This window comes from Ascaphus truei, chromosome 6 (genome assembly GCF_040206685.1).
Source record: "Ascaphus truei isolate aAscTru1 chromosome 6, aAscTru1.hap1, whole genome shotgun sequence".
NCBI lineage: Eukaryota > Metazoa > Chordata > Amphibia > Anura > Ascaphidae > Ascaphus > Ascaphus truei.
The window spans coordinates 35,178,794-35,198,791 of NC_134488.1; the positions used below are offsets into that span (position 1 = coordinate 35,178,794).

A 19,998-nucleotide genomic window follows, 5' to 3' on the forward strand; every position below is an offset into this window, starting at 1 on the left:
GACTGATTATATATATATATCACCAACCCCCAATCCTTTGCAAAGTCACTAAAATACCTTATTAACACAGCTGGAGTACTGTAGCTTAGTGTTACTACCTTTGAAGTGGGTGAACTTCATTCATTTGAATCCCAGTATCCGCTCCTTGTGACTTTGTGGCACTCAAGGCAAACATATCATGGTGAACCAGGCAAACGAGAAGAGTTTGTACACAAAAACAAATCTTTCATTTCTACATTCTTCCAAAAGACTCATTCAAGGTTAAGCACAGTACATAAATCTTCCTACAAACACACCCAATGTTCATACAGTATGACACCTCATCTTAAAGTAATAAGTAAAGAAATCAGCAATACTCAAAGTTTTGCAGGACAGACACAGCAGCGACGCAGACCCCCAGTTTATCTCATAACGTTTCGGGTCATAGACCCTTCATCAGATAAGAATAATGTAACCTGAGACACCAAAATCAGATTGTAATCAGAGCTAATTGTGCAGTAAAATTATAATCACTGTGTACATCACCGCCAGCGATATATAAACTATTAAGTCCCTCCAACATTGTGTTATCTCATCAACATGTCACACACCCTGGTCATAGTCTGGTGCTACCTCTCCTACTTCCCTCAGGGACAGCCTGGTGTCACCCTATCCTGCCCCCAGTCACACTTTGGTCTTATCCTCCTCCACCCACATTCCAAAATATGACAATCTCTGATTGACATGTTATCGGATTCCCAAGGTGTCCTTTCCTCCTTACTCTGTCACTCCTCTTGGGTGTCATCCACCTTACTGTCCCTGCCCTAGGGAGCCACACCCTTCTTTTCCTTTATAAGAGCAGAGGATTGCATGATACTCTACTTAAACTTCCTGGAGCTGCTGGGACAAACTGATCTTAGTAGAAGAAGAGGAGAAAAAAGATCAGACATGAATTTCCTGTGTGTCCTTGTTGTGGCAGCTGTGCTGAGAGAAACAGGTAAATACATCTCAGGGACCTGCGCTCTTCCTTAGGAGGAGTGGCTCAGTGAGTAAAGACACATTGTGACAATGGAAAAGTCACTTTATCTCGCTGTGCCTCAGGCACCAAAAACATAGATTGTAAGCTCCACGGGGCAAGGACCTGTGCCTGCAAAATGGCTATGTAAAACTAGCAGCGCTATACAAGAACATGCTATTATTATTATTATTATTTGTGTTATTATATTTGTGGGTTACAATAGCAGTTAAGGGACCAACATGACAGTTCTTCATGGGCTTTCTTTTCAGCTTTTACAGCCCGAATTAGGAGCTTTTATTTATAACAGTGTATGTTTCATGTACGGTCAGTAAATAGCATCACTCCCAAAACACGTGTTCTCTCAATAAATATAGCTAGGTAACCTGAACTTATTTTCTTACCATGTTTGGGGAATTATTATATATTTTCTTAAGGCAGATTGTCCACAATGTCTGTGTCTGATTTCTACAGATTGTAACAAAGCTCTTTGGATCTCAGGATACAGTATTTATTCTCTAAACATAGAAAGTGGGGGTGAGAATAAAATAATGATATGAAATAATTTAAATAAGGCCAATGTTGTTTAAGGAGAAAATGGAACTGTAAGTTCATACTGAAAAATAACTAGTGGTACCCAAGGATTGTAATTACAGCAGTAGCAGTATTGGATACCGAGCAGCATCGCAATTCAACCACAAATCTAGAACTGCCTGGCTGTGTAAAACCTGAGGATGGGGCTCAGACTTTACACAGTCAGGGGTCCCCATACTGAGAATAGGGGGTCCGGCACCTGAGATGTATATTCAGTCCAAGTACATCTAAGAGCATTTTGGCCCATGTTAACTAAGCAGGGCTATTCCATGAGATCCCTTCCAGCGCATTCCCTTCAAAGTGTCATATGTGTCTGTCACTACCAAAAAGTGTCTTATGGAATAACATCACTTTGTAAATATGGGCCATGGGTCTTATATTACCCCTAAGTAATAGACTTATATTACCCCTATGTAATAGTCATATTACCCCTAAGTAATAGACTTATATTACCCCTAAGTAATAGACATATTATCCCTAAGTAATAGACTTATATTACCCCTAAGTAATAGACATATTATCCCTAAGTAATAGACTTATATTACCCCGAAGTGATAGACTTATATTACCCCTCCTAGCCCCTGGTCAGACTTATACTGTATATTTGGCTCCGGAAATCTCTTCTTTTTCAACAGACTTATATTAACCCTTTAAAGTCCCTTTTTATTCAAAATGTGCAACCTACACAGAGAACTAGCAGAGCAATCTAAAGCAATGCACCATTTACGTTATATATATTAATTGAGATCTATATTGAATATATACTGTAGAGGTATCAGTACCGTGTTAGCCGAGCTTCAATAATCCAAAAATAAATAGATGATACCGTTCTGTGGCTAACGAAATGCTTTTATTTGTGCGAGCTTTCGAGATACACTGATCTCTTCTTCCTTCATTCATTGTAACATCGCCGGAAGAAGAGATCAGTGTATCTCGAAAGCTCGCACAAATAAAAGCATTTCGTTAGCCACAGAACGGTATCATCTATTTATTTTTTGATTATTGAATATATACTGTATATATATATAATGTATGTATTAAATGTATTATATAGTGTACTAGCTTTTGTACCCAGCTTTGCCCGGGGAATGTATCTCCCCGTCCCCCCTCCCCCCGCTAGTACATCTTCCCCCGCTGCCGCCACATCCCCTCCCCCCCCCCGTTAGTACATCTCCCCCCGCTGCCGGCACATCTCCCCGTCCCCACCCCACCCCCCGCTGCCGGCACATCTCCCCGCGCTGCTTTAGGCTGTGGCCACGCTGCCGCTGAGCTCGCTCATGCTTGAGAGCGGTGATGTCACCATCTCTCCAAGCATGAGCGATCAGCTGTCCTGCAATTTTTTTAGAGCAGGAGTGGGGGGCGTGTCATTGGCTGGATTGGGGATGTCTTTGTGTCTGTCTCTCTCTGTGTCTCCATTTTCCCTCTACAACCTTCACTCCCCTCTCTCTCTCCCTCCATTGCTCTCTCTCTCCCCCCTCTCTCCCCCTCTCTCTCGGCCCCCTCTTCCCCCCTCCCTCTCTCCATTCCCCCTCTCTCCCTCTCTCATTTCTCTCTCCTACCCCCTCTCTCTCTCTTTCCCCCTTCTCTCCTTTCTCCCCCCTCCCACTCCGTTACCCTCACTCACTCTGTTTTCTCCCTCTCCCTCACTCACTCCGTTTTCTCCCCTCCCTTACTCACTCTGTTTTCTCCCCCCCTCACTCACACTGTTTTCTCCCGCCATCACTCACTCCATTTTCTCCCCCTCTTACTCCGTGTTCTCCCCCTCACTCACTCCGTTTCCCCCCCCTCCCTCCCTCACTCCGTTTTCTCCCCCCACTGACTCCGTTTTCTCCCCCACTCACTCACTCTGTGTTCTCCCCTTCACTCACTCCGTTTTCTCCCCCTCACTCACTCTGTTTTCTCCCCTCCCTCACTCACTCTGTTTTCTCACCCCTCACTCACTCTGATTTCTCCCCCTCACTCAGTTTCCCCCCACTCACTGTTTTCTGCCCCCCCCCACTCACTCTGTTTTCTCCCCCCCACTCACTCTGTTTTCTCCCCCCCCACTGACTCCGTTTTCTACTCCCCCCACTCACTACGTTTTTTCCCCCCCACTCACTCCGTTTTCTCCTCCTCCGACTCACTCCATTTTCTCCCCCCCCCCCCACTCACTCTGTTTTCTTCCCCCCTCACTCACTCTGTTTTCTTCCCCTCTCACTCACTTGGTTTTCTTCCCCCCTCACTCCGTTTCCTCTCCCCCCTCACTCACTCCGTTTTCTTTTCCCCCTCACTCATTCTGTTTCCCCCCCCCTCACTCCATTTTCTCTCCCCCTCACTCACTCCGTTTTGTCCCATCCCCCCTGGCACATCTCCCCCGCACATCTCACATCAGACACACAGCACTGAAGCAGGCAGACACGCCCCCTCCCTTAGTAGCCACGCCCCCGCCCCTTGTTCCTGCTGTAAGAGATTTGCTAGACATTAGAATGTGCATAATTTGGGAGGTGAGTCACATTGGAAACTCAAAATAGTTGCATTGATCTACAAATCCGCAGCAGAATGTACAGTGAAAGTTTCGTGGTGCTACGTGGTACCCTTTGTGAGATATCGATGCTTCTGACATACAAACAAATGGAAAACTTAGAATTATAGTATAGATATATTGTTGCTTTGATTATTGTTGTGATACAATTTTAATCTCGTAATTACTTTCTCTTTCTTTAGGAGCTGTGACATGTTACGGTAAGTGTTTCTTGTCCTGTGCTGATAAGGCGCCATCATAATCTGCAGCGCAGAACAATGGGGCTCAAGGCAGCGTTGCACTGATCAGGAACTATAAGTTTATAAAAGTTATTATAGGCTAAAGCTGATAAATTCCGGGCATTATTGAAATCCCTGCTCTTTGATTGGTTAAAATTCAGAGAATTATCCAATCAGTAATAGCCCGGAATTTTTGGCAGCTTGCCAAGTTTTTCAGCCAATCAGCTTTCAGGTTTCATTCACAAAGAGTGAAATTTGCACTTAGCAGGGGAGGTGATTGGACAGAAGCACCAGCAAGGAACTGACTCCTCCCCCACCCTGTCTGGAGAGAGCTCCACACAGGAGAGTGGAGGAAAAGGTTTGTGTGTCTGCTGAGTGTGTTTTGTGGGTGTAGAGGGGGCAGCAGAATCTTGTTGGTGTGTTTCTGCTGTGTGTGTTTTGTTCTTGTAGAGGGGGGCTGCAGTGTGTGTAGCTTCAGTGTGTTTTGTGGGTGGAGGAGGGGTGCAGAGTGTTTTGTTGGTGTGTGTGTCTGCAATGTGTGGGTTTACAGGGGGCTGCAGTGGGTGAAGAGGGGGGGCTGCTGGTGTGTGTTTTGTGGATGTAGAGGTGGCAGAGTCTGTTGTTGATTTGTGTGTCTCTGCAGGGTGTGTTTTGTAGGTGCAGAGGGGTGGCTGCAGTGTGTGTTTTGTGGGTGGAGGAGGGGTGCAGAGTGTTTTTTGTTTGTGTGTCTGTGTGTCTGCAGTGTGTGGGTTTACATGGGGGCTGCAGTGGGTGTAGACGGGGGCTGCTGGTGTGTGTTTTATGTGTTTTATGGATGTAGAGGGGGCAGCAGTCTGTTGTATTAGTGTGTGTGTTTTGTGGGTGTAGAGGGGCGGCTGCTGTGTGTTGTGTGTGTTTTGTGAGTGTAGAGGGTGGAGGAGGGCTGCAGTGTGTTTTGTGGGTGTAGAGGAGGGGCTGCACAGTGTATAGAGGGGACTGCAGAGTGCGTGTTTGTGTATATAGGGGGTTGCAGAGAGAGTGTGTGTGTGTGTGTGTGTGTGTGTGTGTGTGTGTGTGTGTGTGTGTGTGTGTGTGTGTGTGTGTAGAGGGGGGGGGGAGCTGCAGTGTGTGTGTGTGTGTGTGTGTGTGTGTGTGTGTGTGTGTGGAGGGGTCTGTGTATATGTACAATTTACTTTTAATAAACTTGCAGTAAAAGCATAAGAATGTAGACAATCATGCTGATAGAAATCAATATGACTACAAAAATGTATCTTTTATGAAAAATTAAAAATAAGCCTATAATAGCAATAATCCCCTCAGAACAGGGCATTACTGGCCAATAATGCCCTGGCTGGGGTAATGTCCCTCGGCTTCGCCTCTGGCCTTCAACTCTCCCAGCCAGGGCATTATTGGCCAGTAATGCCCTGTTCTGAGGGGATTATTACTTAATTATAGGCTAAAGCAGTAAAATTCCGGGCATTACTGAAAACCCTGCTCTCTGATTGGTCAGAATTCCCGCCATTATTCATTCAGTAATGCCCGGAATTTTTGACAACTTGCCAACTCACCTCAAAGCAGAGATGCAGGGGCTCGCGCTGGGAAAAAAACCGGCAAGTTTAAAACTTAACTGCAGCAGCTCTGCTCCTCCCCACACTGAACATGGCAGCACAAGCAGCCTCTCTCTCCCTCTCTGACAGTTGCTAGTGCTGTCAGAGCTGCTGTGTCCCAACTGGTAACTTTGTTGTTTGCAACAAAGGAATATTTCTCATCACATCTATTGCCTGTGCCACTGTAAGGTAATTTGTATTTCTTTGTATCTAGTTGTACTTAATATCACAGTCCCCCCACTTCTCTCCCACATCTCCATTCCCCCCAATTCTCCCCCTCACCCCTTTTCTCCCCTCACCCCTTTTCTCGCCCCTCAACTCTCTCTCTCCCACCTCACCTCTCTCTCTTCCCCCCTCACCTCTCTCTCTTCCCCCCTCACCTTTCTCTTCCCCCTCACCTCTCTTCCCCCCTCCTCACATCTATTCCCTCCCCTCACATCTATTCCCTCCCCTCACCACTCTCTACCCCTCACCACTCTCTACCCCCTCACCACTCTCTACCCCCTCACCACTCTCTACCCCCTCACCACTCTCTACCCCCTCACCACTCTCTACCCCCTCACCACTCTCTTACCCCTCCCCTCTCTCCCCCCTCCACCACTTCTCTCTCCCCCTCCACCACTTCTCTCTCTCCCCCTCCTTCACTTCTCTTTCACCTCTCTCTCCCCATAAACCTATCTTCCCCCCTTACACCTCTCTACCCCCCTCCCCCCCTAAACCTCTCTCGCACCCCTCAGCCGTCTCATCTTCTACTTTACTTCTTTTTCCTACACAGGTGCATCAGCTAGTTCGGATTTATATATGAGACCCTAGTTAGGACATATTGCAGACATCTCAGTATTAGAGTAATACTGTACGTCTAGGACAGACCAGCGAGCCAACCTACAAGTTATTGTACAACTTTAAAGCTGCAGTTCAGTCTTTTTCTTTTCTTTTTTAATTAATTTTTTTACTTCAATAGTTTTATGTGTGCAATCTCTAATTACCTAAAGAACTGTATAGCTGCCAGTCAATTCGTTCTCCATGTATTGATCGGCGAAATTTGGTGACATCATTAGAGAAGGGATATGTTTTTCGTCTGCTTCTGTCACTCAGTGGAAGCTCATGAATATTCATGAGCACTCCTGCACTGACATGTGCTAGTGGGGTGTGCAAGGGCTTGTGACAGGACATGAAGGGGCAGTGCCTTAGCCAATGCTTGTTAAAATAGAATACAAGAAAATTGGTCTTTCAAAGGTTGTTTTTTTAAAAACAGAAAATGCTAAAAGTATTTTTTCTTACTACAGAACTGATTTATTAAAAAAAACACACATGCAGGATATTGACTGAACTGCAGCTTTAAGTTACGAAATGTCTGTCTCTACTACCGTTAATTTAAATCTTTTTGGAAACCAAACAATAAAGGATTGGCTACAAAATGGAGAAAATAATAATAAATATATTACAGTTCCTAATTTAAAAATAAGAAAACAAGAAAACATTGATTCAAAAAAGAAAAGAAAAGACATATTCCTCTAGATGAATTAAATCTAGATCAAATAGAAAAGGACAAAAATGAAAAAAACACTTGAATTCAAACAAAATGGGCCATAAAACTTTTTAAAAATTGGCTCGCAGAAAACATGTTGTTTTTGAAGAATTTGAACCCTCACAACTCAATGACACACTAAGGCAATTTTACGCTAGCGTAAGAAAAAAACCTGGAAATCAATATAGTATACAAAGCTATGTATCCTTACGTGCATCTATTAACCGTCATATAAATAGCCCACCACATTCAATAAAAATAAATATAATGAATGATTCAGAGTTTATTTCAGTCAACAATATATTTGTATCAGTTTAAAAAAAAAATTAAAAAGACTTCAAATGATAAAACAAAATCACATCCTTCTATTAGTGAAGCGGACCTAAAAAAACTAAGGAAATCAAATTATAGGGATATCAGTACCCCAGAGGGACTATTCAATAAAGTATGGTTTGATGTCCAGTTTTTTTTTTTGCCGAAGAGGCAGAGAAGGACAAAGGGAATTACCTGCAACAGCGTTTTTAATACAGAAGGATGCAGAAGAATTTTTTTTTGCAACCCTTTCATTTAATGAGAAAACAAAAAATCACAGCGAACCTAGTAGAGGAAATTACAGTGGCGCAATGTATGAAAATACTGAAAGTCCCTTCTGCCCAATAAAACCATTAGAAAAATATTTATCTAAAATACCACAAAATGCCCAATGTTTTTTTTTTTTAAAGCCAAAAGCAATTAGTTTTCAGAACCTATTGACAACGCAAATATGGTACACTAATAGACCAATTGGTAAAAACACATTATCAAATTTAATGAAACAATTAAGTAAAAACGCAGAACTTTCTCATCTCTATACGAACCACTCAATTAGAGCAACAACCGTCCAAACCCTGAGTACAGCAGGACTAGAAGCAAGGGAGATAATGGCTGTCACCGGCCATAAAAATGAAGGATCCTTAAAAAGTTATTGGACACCAACGAATAAAGAGCGGGAAAATTGGAGTAGTGTTTTAGAAAAGGCAACAGACCCGACAACAATCCAAATTACTCCTCTAAAAGACACTATAGAAAATCAATCAATTTCCAAAAATGTTGACAAAAATACCTTAACATTATCAAATGACTTGTCTTTAAAACATGTGTTTTCAAATTGTGTTTTTAATTGAAATGTACAAATGTATTTTAATAAGCAATAAGTGCAGTAAAAGTTCAATACAAAATGTACAATATTATCTCAATTAAAAAAAATCTATATAACTATACAAAAGTGTCTATTATTTATTAAAAAAGTCTACATTTAGCCTCTAATAGTAATAATCCCCTCAGAACAGGGCATTACTGGCCAATAATGCCCTGGCTGGGTTAAAGTCCCTCGGCTTCGCCTCGGGCCTTCAACTCTTCCAGCCAGGGCATTATTGGCCAGTAATGCCCTGTTCTGAGGGGGTTATTACTTAATTAAAGTTAATAAATGTGTTAGTCCCTTTATTGGGCAATGATTAGAAAAATAATTCAAATACAATATTAATGTAAACTATTTGTAGGCAACAATAAATATGGCCACCTCGGAAAGATTTCTCATAGCAGTTTTGTAACTTTTCCCTCGTTGCTGCATCCTAGGAATCGGATGAGCGTTATCTCCTCTGCTTTATGGCAGCTCTAGTAATCTGGTATAGACGGCGGCTCCCTGATACTTGGGGCTATGCTGTGAGGGACATGGATTGCATTTCCTAATTTAGGAAACGGCCGATATATGGAATAATAGTAATAATCTCACAGAAAAATATTAGGGACATTGGGTGCTGTGCATTTCTAATGGTTAGCAGCACAGCTGCAGCATTATACTGTGTGACTGCCACTTACAACCCATGATTAAGTTGCTGTGCAGTCTCTGAGGCCTCATTCTGTACCAGAGAGCTGCTGAGTGCAGGGACTGTGCAGTTATGGTAACCTGTGCCCTCAGGGCTCATTCATTAACCTGCGCTGTACTGGAGCTTAATGCCCATCGGACTGAAGGACCGTTAGCATACAGCCCCCGTAGTATATCTCATGTTCTGTGCTGGGATTAAATGCTTGGCGGTTTGTACTGAGAAGATAAGAGTGTCTCTAACTCGCATAAACTTTATGTACTTGTGACTGTGTCAGATCTTAGTTACTTAGGTTAAACAAGTTTCTTACATGTGACACAGATTGCTAATCCAGGAAGGTTTACACCTTACATTGCATTACAGAATTAGTACAGGGCAGCTCCTCCCTACCTCCCTCTATTCATCATGTAACTTCCAGCTAGCTCTTCTCTCTGCAGGTTTAATAGCTGGCAGTGATCCCCTCCTATGCTTCTCTCTGCAGCTGGCACTAACCCCCCCCCCCTCCTGTGCTTCTCTCTGCAGCTGGCACTAACCCCCCCCCCTCCTGTGCTTCTCTCTGCAGCTGGCACTGCCCCCCCTCCTGTGCTTCTCTCTGCAGCTGGCACTGACCCCCCCTACTGTGCATCTCTCTGCAGCTGGCACTGACCCCCCCCCCTCCCTCCTGTGCTTCTCTCTGCAGCTGGCACTGACCCCCTACTGTTTCTCTCTGCAGCTGGTGCTGACCCTCCTCAGTGCAGCGCTGCCTCCTGCGGTGGCAGCTGCGACTCTGAAAATGGATGCAATTGCATTGATGGCACCACACTTTGCATCCCCACCACTCAGTGTTCGGCAAACGACAGTACTTGCTGCCCTACAGGATTGTTCTGGTTCCCATCTGACTCCTGCTGTACAAGTAGGTTGTGTGAGGTTTGGTGTGGGGAGGGGGGTGAGGGGCAGAGGGTGTGTGGAGGGGGGGACTTATGTGAGGGGCAGAGGGTATGGGGAGGGGTGTGGGGGGCATGTGTGAGGAGCAGAGGGTGTGGGCCTTGGGGATTGCAGTTTCCAGTATCCTAGCAGCCCTGCGAGCAAGAGAAAGTGGGGATACTCCCAGATGGGAGACAATTTGGGGGTCAGTGGGTGTTTGTGTGTGTCGGCACTATCGCAGTTTAATGAACAACCCCCTTTGTGTCTGTTACAGCCAAGTTGAATTGTGCCCCCGCGTGTCTGAGTGATGAGGTTTGTGCTAATGTCTCAGGCATCGCGACCTGTCAGTGTAACACCACCACCTACGCAGGCAAAAGTAAGTTTCTGTCCTGAACAAGTCACTTAGCCCTGGAGATACTGGCAATGTCTGGTTTCCCGGAGTAAGACTGGTACCAATGTGATGAGGATGGGGATTTGGGCTCCTTAACATTTCCATGCACCAGAGGCCCAATGCTCTGCAATGTGCTGCAGGTCTCACACTGCAGATTCCCATTCAATGTACTTATCTCAGTGCTGCTGTGAACACAATTTGTCAAACATTACAGTTCCCATTACGAATGTTCATGCACTAGTAGCGAAACCACTTCAACATAACCAGACTGTCAGAAGTGAGGAAGGTAGAATAGAGAATCTGCACATCTTTACCACAATCTCAACTCTCCAGTAGCCCTGTTTAGTAAAAATTTAGTTACAGTCCTGTTATATCATGTTAACTAACACATAGACAATACTGGGTAAAACTTTAGCTGTGGAGGGAGAAAACAGGAGTCAAGAGATGATCCATTATCCAGGACCGACAAAGAAAGTAACTCTATCATTGTCCCCAAATCCATATAAAATGTAAAACTATTTCTACATCACACGACAGAAGTATCAGAGTAAAATTCATTTTATAAACTCAAAACAATAACCACCGAAGTCAGTATGAGCATCCGGTTTGAAGTTACAAATCTCACACTACTGGCTAGTTCTACTGACTCAGGCGTCTTCAGTTTAGCTCCAATAAAGACTTGAGCCGTGAGCATGTGAACCCAGCTTCACCAAGTCCAGAGAGTTATGGGGTTCCCAAGTGCTCGCAGATTGACTGATGAAATCCTTGTTCTTTTTAGACCGGTCTGCCCTGGTGCCATTAGTAAAATGCGAGGCCGATACAATGACCGTCTCCCTCAGTAAGTGTCTCCTGGAATACATTGGATATGATACCAAAAGCTTCAAGCTGAATGACAACTCTGATTCTTGCACTACCACCTACAGTGACGTTATCAACAACCAGCGTGTGCAGAGCATTCAGGCCATACCACGGACAGGATGGTGCGGGAATGTGGTGACGGTAAGTACTGCTTCCTCTTGTTGGCAGAGAATGAAATGGCTATAATGTGATTGTTCCCTCGGCCCTGAGGAACGGTCATTTGTTGCCCTCTCACTTTATATATTGTCACAGCTCCTCGTTGCTTTCAGCGACAATCATCGGCCCCTCTCTCATGCTTTCTGTCGCAGCCTCTCTCACCTGTGAGACTGTCAACCTCTGCTATATGTAGCCAGAGTCTCTCACTGTTCTGTGGGGTTGTGTCTATTTGTTTTATTCCTCCATGTGAGCCTACAAGTCTCTCTTTTTTCCAGATGGATTCTTCCAAAGTGAATTATATAAACAGCCTTCACATCGGCGTTCAGAACAAAAGCATCGTCACTGCCAATCCCCTCAACCTCACCTTCTCCTGTGCATACAACCTGACCATGCAGACCAGCCTGGCCGCGGCTCTCAGACCTTTGCTAAGGTGAGGACAGGCAGATTCAGAAAGAGCCGTGGAGAAAAGCAAAGATATCAGAGGGAGGAAAACTAGGGTAAAGGAGGGGAGAGGAAGAGCTTGTGCTACACACACTATTAGCAGAGAGAGATGAGCAGAGAGAGAGTGCAGGGATTTGGGTGTTTTATATGTCTAAAAAAAAAAAAACTTAATAGAAATCTTTATTTAATAAACTATCCATTTCTTACAGCACCGTCAATCTCACAGCAAGCGGAGAGGGTTCAGCTCCCACCACCATGGCTGCTTATTGGGATCAAGCATATACCAGACCAATACAAAGTAGCGAAGAAGTACTAGTTGGATCAGACGTCTTCCTTGGCTTGTTTTCTTCAGCTGTGGATGGAGACAAATTTGCCCTGAGGGTGGAGAAATGCTTTGCCACTCCTGATGGCGACGCTAACAATGTCAACAAAGTGCCACTAGTGAGCGGAGGGTAAGTCTGATCTGTCTTCTGGATGAGTGTATCACTACATTAATCTGCCCACTTGTATCATTTGGTCTTTATTTTTATATCAGAGACCTGTTTACAATATTGGAAACATTGCATATGCAGTAAAATCGCTACACTGCCCTGCTATAATCCATTCATTTCTGGGATATGAGGCAGGAATTTACACACTCAGGGCTGCTCGCTTCTGGATTTGCTGCTTTGAGTCTTTTTGTGTTCATCTCACATAGAAGTGTATTTTTATTCACAGCTGTCCAGCCAACCAGGGGGTTTCCACAGAGGTTCAACAGAACGGGGCGGCTCTGGAGGCCAGAATCAAAATCAGCTCATTCGCATTTCAAGGTCAAGCCCAAGTGTTCATCAGCTGTGAGGTGCGGTTGTGTGACAAGAATGGAACCTGCACTGGGGTAAGTGAGAGGGGTAACTAACTGCTTTAATGCCCTCTCATGGAGAGAGGCTGGAAACTATGTGACACGTCATGTCATCGCACCATGTAACATGCAGAGCTGATCCACGGCATGTAAGAATGTGCTCAGACTGTAAACTCTCATGCATAGTGTACATCTCTTACAAATGGTAAATTAGGGAGGAGATAGATCAGAACATAACATGCTGTGTGTCCTTCCTCACAGTGTACCTCGGGCCGGGCAGCAAGTGACGCAGGCGACACACTACAGATTGTGGTGAATTTAAGAGGTAACTTCCTGTCCTGACAGCCTGAGCCTGTGTCACTGCAGGTCCTCTGCTCTCTCCTCACTGCTACATGTCATTATTACAGGGAATTCTCTCTTCCTGTATCTGCCCCACTTTCTTTTGTTCTCTTACCCTCTGCTGCACTCTTATTTCTATCGACTCATCCTAATATTATTACCACCCAGTCACTTCATAACAATAATGGTGTAAATTAATGAGATGTTTAACATTTCCTTCCAGATGATAACAGTTACAGCAGCTCTGGATCCCACACAGGTAAGACCATTCCCAGTATGTCCCAGTCACAGAGACGCTTCCTAGGAGCCTTTGTACTGTTTTCTCACACAGCACATCTCTGCCAGTATAAAATATTGAATAGAATACATCATGTTAATGCCCAGTCACCTAATGTGTGAAGGAGGAAAGAGAGCAGTAGGTTCACAGCAAAGCATTATGGGAGATACACCAGCTTGCTCAGCAACCTAAGATGATGCAGTACAAGGCTTACAGAATGTTTTACTTGTACTGTGCATTTGATGTCCCCCTTAACTAGCCTTATGCAGAACAGGCATCACGGGTCAGGAGTGAGGGTTGCTCCCCATGAACAGGTTTAATAACTCAAAGACATACTATTACTGTACATACCCCCATAATAAAAAAGAAACTGCCAGGTTTATAGAGGTAAAATATTATATGCTCCAAACCCAGTAAGGGCCACATATACCAAGCAGTGCTGCTCCTTACGTTACCTTCTGGCACAGCATAGTAAATATGGCCATTTATTACACATTCCAGTATATGGCCTGTATAGTCTTTTCTGGCACAGGAGTAGCAATTCTTAGTTAACATGGCCCTTAATGAGTTCCATTTGGGACATTGTGAACAGTCAGAGTGTTCATAAGAAAAACAATTATAGTTACACTACCAAGTGATAGCATCGCACTACTGCAACGGCAAAATTCCCAGTAAGCCGGTGAGATGGAGGCCTCGTATTAGTGAGATCTCAGACTCACGAGAAATGGAAATGTATATAAAGCAATGAAATGTGCGCTAATGATGCAGAAACAAGAGCTTAAAAAAGTGAATGTGTACAAAAGCAATGGACATAACCACAGAGGTACACAACCTCCTCTCATTATCACAGAGTCACTGTGTATATTCAGTGATATAATATTCTGTTATTATGACATATAATCCCTGTGTATAGTCAGTGATATATCCTCCTATAATTATGATATATCCTTACTGTTCCTCCTTCCAACAATATAACCTCCTCTCTCTCTCCCTCTGTAGCCGTATCCTGGGCTGTGCTGGCCGCCTCCCTGCTCGGACCTCTGTGCACTAAACTCTTCTGAGGAGACTCCTGGCGCTCAGTCTGCTGAGCTGGGTGTTACGGGAGCAGGTTCTGGGCTTCTCATAATCAAGGCTTTATTCTGAGGGACTGGGAATAATTTATTCTTCTTCACCAGACTAGGAATGTATTTATCATATGGGGCTGTGAGGAGGAGGCTCCTCTCAGACTCGGGGGTGAATGGGGCGTCCTGTGATTATCTGCCCCAGGCTGGGGGGCTGAGTCTCTTCCTTTCCTCCCTCCCCAGCACACAGACCAGGCTCTTTCACTTCTGAGGGGGTCTGCTGAGATGGGCTGTGTATTTCAGCTCCTCCCCCCGGTCCTGTACCTCAGCTCTGTGTATATTACTCTTTGTTCTGACACGTGGAACGGGCCGGACGTAATGAGACTTTATCTGTAAACTGAATGTATTTACCTCTTCTATTCTTGTATAAAATAAATATATTTTTATTATATGCTATATCTGGTCTGCTCCATCGGTTATTATGAAATCCATCTGTAACATCAAAGTTTACAAAACCGAGTGTGTGTGTGTGTGTGTGTGTGTGTGTGTGTGTGTGTATATCCCCTTCACCTTTTACAAAGATCTTACAATCTAATTACTGATACCCAAGTCAGAAGGAAAGTGAGCTGTCTAAAGTCCCATTGACATGGCTCTCCCACTTCAGAGGTAATAGCTTTACATAGCAAGGTTTTCTCCTCCCTTCAATGCTTTAAATATGTGGTGTTTTTGGGGGGTGTTGTGTCCTGTACTGATAAGTGAGAATCCTTCCTTCTGACACCCTCTCCTGTCCCAGCATGAGAGTGTTACTCAGTCTGCAGGGCAACATTAGGAAGAAATAATCTAAACTGGTAGCACTCTGCATCATGCTAAGGCTTGTAATATAGTACGCACTAGTGCGCGTGCGTTGTGCGTGCACGAATAGTGTTTATAGGGCAAGCAGTGACGCGCGCGGCTTGGAGACATGGCTATGACGTCACAGCGTTAGGCTGCACTGTGATTGGCTCAGTGTCACGTGGTGCGGCAACAGCACGAAAACACAAATCTCTTGTATTTCCTCAGATCTGCTGCGCCAACGCTCACGGCCGTGTGCGCGCGTCTCAACTATAGCAACGTCAGGCTCACACCCTGCAATTATCATTGACGTGCGCGCACTATATTACAGGCCTAAGTGGTCGGAAGCGCGCACAGTGTGGTTAGATTTTTGATCAGGTGATTGAATTTCTGTAACTGCTACTCATTTCCTCGGATTCCCTCCATGTCAGCCACCGTTCCACATGAAATGAAGCCTAGAACAAAAGTTTACACCTGATGATTCGTCCCCTGACGATAAAGAGGCTTTTATGTCACCCGCAGGGAAGAGCTCCTGCGAGGACCTGCTCATCTTCAGCTCGGAGGATTCATCATCCGATATTCGCTTGAAGAGAATGGTGCTTTAAAATTTTCATTTTTAAAACCTCGTTTGAAGAACCCTGATCATTGTTTTTTAATTTGTGGTGTAAAAGCGTAACAAACTACCTCACACACACATATATTAGGAAAAAGTATTATTTGAGGGCATACCAGCATCTGCAGATGTCTCCGAAGGACTGAGACTGCCAAGGGATAGCACTTCCACCACTGTGTTAATTGGGACTCTATAGAGGTGTCCATATCCTATGCCTCTAGTGAGAGGTCAGGGCAGTAATATAGGAATGGCTGTTGTTAATTTAACCATCCTTGCCTGGCTCCTAGGGAGTTTCCATCAGTGTCCCTACAGTGGCTACTCAGATGGCTATACCTTATTCAGGGTGCAGGCTTCGTGTGGCTGGGCAATGAGGTAGCAAAGATGGAAATGATGGGCACCAGGAACCTTTCTAGTGCAAACAACACTCTTTATGCATGCCCCATTTACTAGGGCTCTATTCATCCATGCGTCAGTGCAGATGCAGCGGCCATTATTTTAAGAAATCACAGCGCCGTTTTCGTGTACGCTGCTGTACTCTACGCAGCATGAACGCGGCCAATCGCTCCAGGCACACGTGTTTATCGCGGTTGCTTTGTTGAATTTCATGGATTGTGTGCAATTAAATGCAATGAAATGAATGAATTGTAATGTGTACAGTACTGTGCTACTGTGTCAATTTCAGATGTTTAAAAGCCAGAACACTAAAATGCAATTTTATGCACTCACCTGCACCCGAGTCTTAAGGCGGTACGTTGGAAGCAATCCCGCACCATGACATGGGTATTCCGCATGATTTGTTAAAATAATGGTGGCTGCATCTGTACTTAAGTATAGGTGTCATTACTTTCATATGGCTTGTCTGTACTCTTGACGGTTGCATCCCCAGGCAGCCTCACTTAACACCTTGGGGAGGTGCGGACACTTGACTGGATTACCTTACTTGACCGGTCCCCATTCTGCATAACTTCTGTTATGCTTTGTCAATAGGGACCCCTATTGGGCCTTGGCCAGCTTCATATAGTTAGGGGATTGTGACAGGGTGATTAGACGTCACCAGCCATATACCTGGCAGACCTATGTTTAGTTTTGCAGTGCAGCAGTGACGAGGTTAAGTTTCAGGTGAGAGAGCTGCTTAATTAGTCTGATACCAGCTGCCTCATCAAGGTGTTTTAAAACCCACGGGCTGTACACACATGCAGGCTAGCTGGTCAAGAGATAGGAGTGAAATGCTGAAGTAAAGATTACTGCTACAAGGTCTGTCTTCAAAGGAAATGATTGAGGAATCATGCAGTGAGTGGTGTAGTCCACTAATTATGGTCCCTAAACCCGATGGGAAGGTAAGATTTTGTGTGGACCTCCGAAAGGTCAATGCGGTATCCAAGTTTGATGCATATCCGATGCCAAGGGTGGACGAGTTAATTGACGCCCTTGGTAACACGGAATATATATCCACGCTGGACTTAACAAAAGGATACTGGCAAATACTTTTAGAGGAAAAGTCCAAGTACAAAACAGCCTTTGCCACTCCCATGGGTTTATACCAGTTTGTGACAATGCCATTTGGACTGCATGGAGCCCCAGTCACATTTCAGAGGCTCATGGATAAAGTACTGAGACCCCATAGGATGTATGCTGCAGCCTACCTAGATGACATGTCATTTATAGTAAACACTGACGGGCCCATCTAAATAGGCTGAAAGCGGTCCTCAAGTCACTAAGAGAGTCAGGGCTCACAGCCAACCCTAAGAAATGTGCCTTAGGTAAGGCGGAAACCAAGTACCTGGGGTATGCAGTGGGTGGTGGAAAAGAAATTCCACTAGCTGATAAGGTAGCTGCCCTGAAAGAATTTCCGACCCCCCAAACAAAAACGCAGGTACGCTCTCTGCTTGGTTTAGCAGGATACTATCGGCGGTTCATTCCCAACTACTCAGAAGTTGAGCCCCATTAACCGACCTCACAAAAAAGTGTGCCCCTACACAAGTGGTATGGTCAAGGGAGTGCCAGAGAGCCTTTGAGGACGTAAAAAGGTGTCTATCAGAGGGTCCCATCCTTAGAAGCCCAGACTTCGATAAGCCTTTTATCATGCAAACCGGTGCCTCAGAGATAGGGCTAGGGGCAGTGCTTTCACAACAGTTTGAGGGAGTGCAACATCCGATCCTTTTTCTGAGTAGGAAATTGTTCCCAAGGGAAAAAAACTACTCAGTAATTGAGAAGGAGTGCCTCGCAGTAAAGTGGGCAACCGAAGGCCTTGAGGCTTTACCTGGCGGGAGTCCATTTTACGTTGGTAACAGACCATGCTCCATTAAAGTGGTTAAATACTATGAAGGACTCAATGCTAGATTGACTAGGTGGTATATGGCCCTCCAACCCTTCTCGTTTGAGATTCAGCACAGACATGGAAAAGAAAATGCAAATGCTGATTTCTTTTCTAGAGAAGGGGTGGATGGTCAGGCTTCAGCCGTGCGTGGCCCCAGCCACACACTAACAGGGGAGGAATGTGACAGGGTGAATAGACATCACCAGCCATATACCTGGCAGACCTATGTTTAGTTTTGCAGTGCAGCAGTGACGAGGTTAAGTTTCAGGTGAGAGGGCTGCTTAATTAGTCTGATACCAGCTGCCTCATCAAGGTGTTTTAAAACCCCCAGGCTGTACACACATGCAGGCTAGCTGGTCAAGAGATAGGAGTGAAATGCTGAAGTAAAGATTACTGCTACAAGGTCTGTCTTCAAAGTATATGTTTTGATGAACTGTCTGTGTTCTGCATGCTGAAAAGAAGCTGTCTTGTTTTTGTATGCTGAAAAAGAAGCTGTTTTTTTTTTGTGTGCTGTATTTTTTTTGTTTCAATCTTTTTTATTGTTTTCACAACACAGTAACATCACTTTAGGCATTGATCTTCGCATCACCAGGTATATGTTCAGTGAAACATTTGTAGAATTTTTAATATAATAAAAATCATGATAGTTCTAATACAGAGCGTGTACTATAGCGGCTTTGTGAACAAACCCTGTGGGGCGTGCTTATAGTACCTATAAAATAGGTAGTGTTAAAGAAGAGGTAAAGATAGAAGGAAGAGGAGGACCTAAGGGTGGGGGGGGGGGGGGAAGGTGAAGCAACCTAATTACCCGATACTTAAGGTTTTTTGTGTGCTGTATTTTTAAAGGCTCAATCAATAAGCATTATCAAGAGAACCCGCGTGTGGTTGCATGTACCCTGCAACATATGGTGTCAGAAGTGGGATGTTAAGAGGCCCTTGCAGTTGAAGGGCCACACACACAAAAAAATAAAATAATGACAAAAAGAAAAATGGAAGAATTTTTAAAAGAGTTTCTGTGTGAACAGACCAGACAGCAGGGACTGTTAATGCAGGAGCAGACCAAACAGCAGGGACAGTTAATGCAGGAGCAGGCCCAACTACTATTGCAGCAGCAAACCCAGCTCCTAACCCAGCAGCAGGCAGCACAGGATGAGCGGATGGCCAGGCTGCTGACCCAATTCCAGGGGTCTGCCAGTCTAGAACTTGCAAACAAACCCCTGGTCCTCCTGAGGAAAATGGCTCCGAACGAGGATCCAGAGGCTTTTTTACTGATGTTTGAAAGGGTTGCCGAAGCTCAGGGCTGGTCTGCAGATCGCTGGGCAACTGCTATGGCCCCGTTCCTCATAGGAGAAGCCCATGCCTCATATCAGGGCCTCCCAGCAGATCAGACAATGGACTACCAACAAGTAAAAGCCGCCATACTGGATTGCTTAGGTCTGACCCCAGAGACCTACCAGCAGCAGTTCAGGAACCTGAAGTACACCGCTAAGATGAGATCCCGGGTCCTCGCTCAGCGGTTATTGGACATGTGTACTCGCTGGATACAACACGAGCGCACTAAGGAGGCAATTCTTGAGCAAGTTGTTTTGGAACAATTCCTACAGATAATACCCCCTTCCGCACGCTCGTGGGTAAAACGCCATGCTGCTGAAACCCTAGCGGTCCGACTC

At 44.8% G+C, this 19,998-nt stretch overlaps 1 protein-coding gene across 2 annotated transcripts; it reads left to right on the forward strand.

The window, feature by feature from the left end:
* The first annotated feature begins 844 nt into the window (after window positions 1-844).
* On the forward strand, window positions 845-14,962 carry LOC142496895 (pancreatic secretory granule membrane major glycoprotein GP2-like). Of its 2 annotated transcripts, none has more exons than XM_075603969.1 (11): window positions 845-976; window positions 4,292-4,309; window positions 9,983-10,195; window positions 10,481-10,582; window positions 11,376-11,596; window positions 11,887-12,041; window positions 12,262-12,504; window positions 12,770-12,926; window positions 13,152-13,215; window positions 13,453-13,488; window positions 14,506-14,962. In XM_075603969.1, exons 1-11 carry the CDS (start codon window positions 850-852, stop codon window positions 14,565-14,567), a joined length of 1,398 nt encoding a protein of 465 aa, XP_075460084.1. In that variant the 5' UTR covers window positions 845-849; the 3' UTR covers window positions 14,568-14,962. The 2 variants fall into 2 exon arrangements, with proteins under 2 accessions (XP_075460084.1, XP_075460085.1); XM_075603970.1 differs by having other exon boundaries at window positions 10,016-10,195.
* Window positions 14,963-19,998: the final 5,036 nt, after the last annotated feature.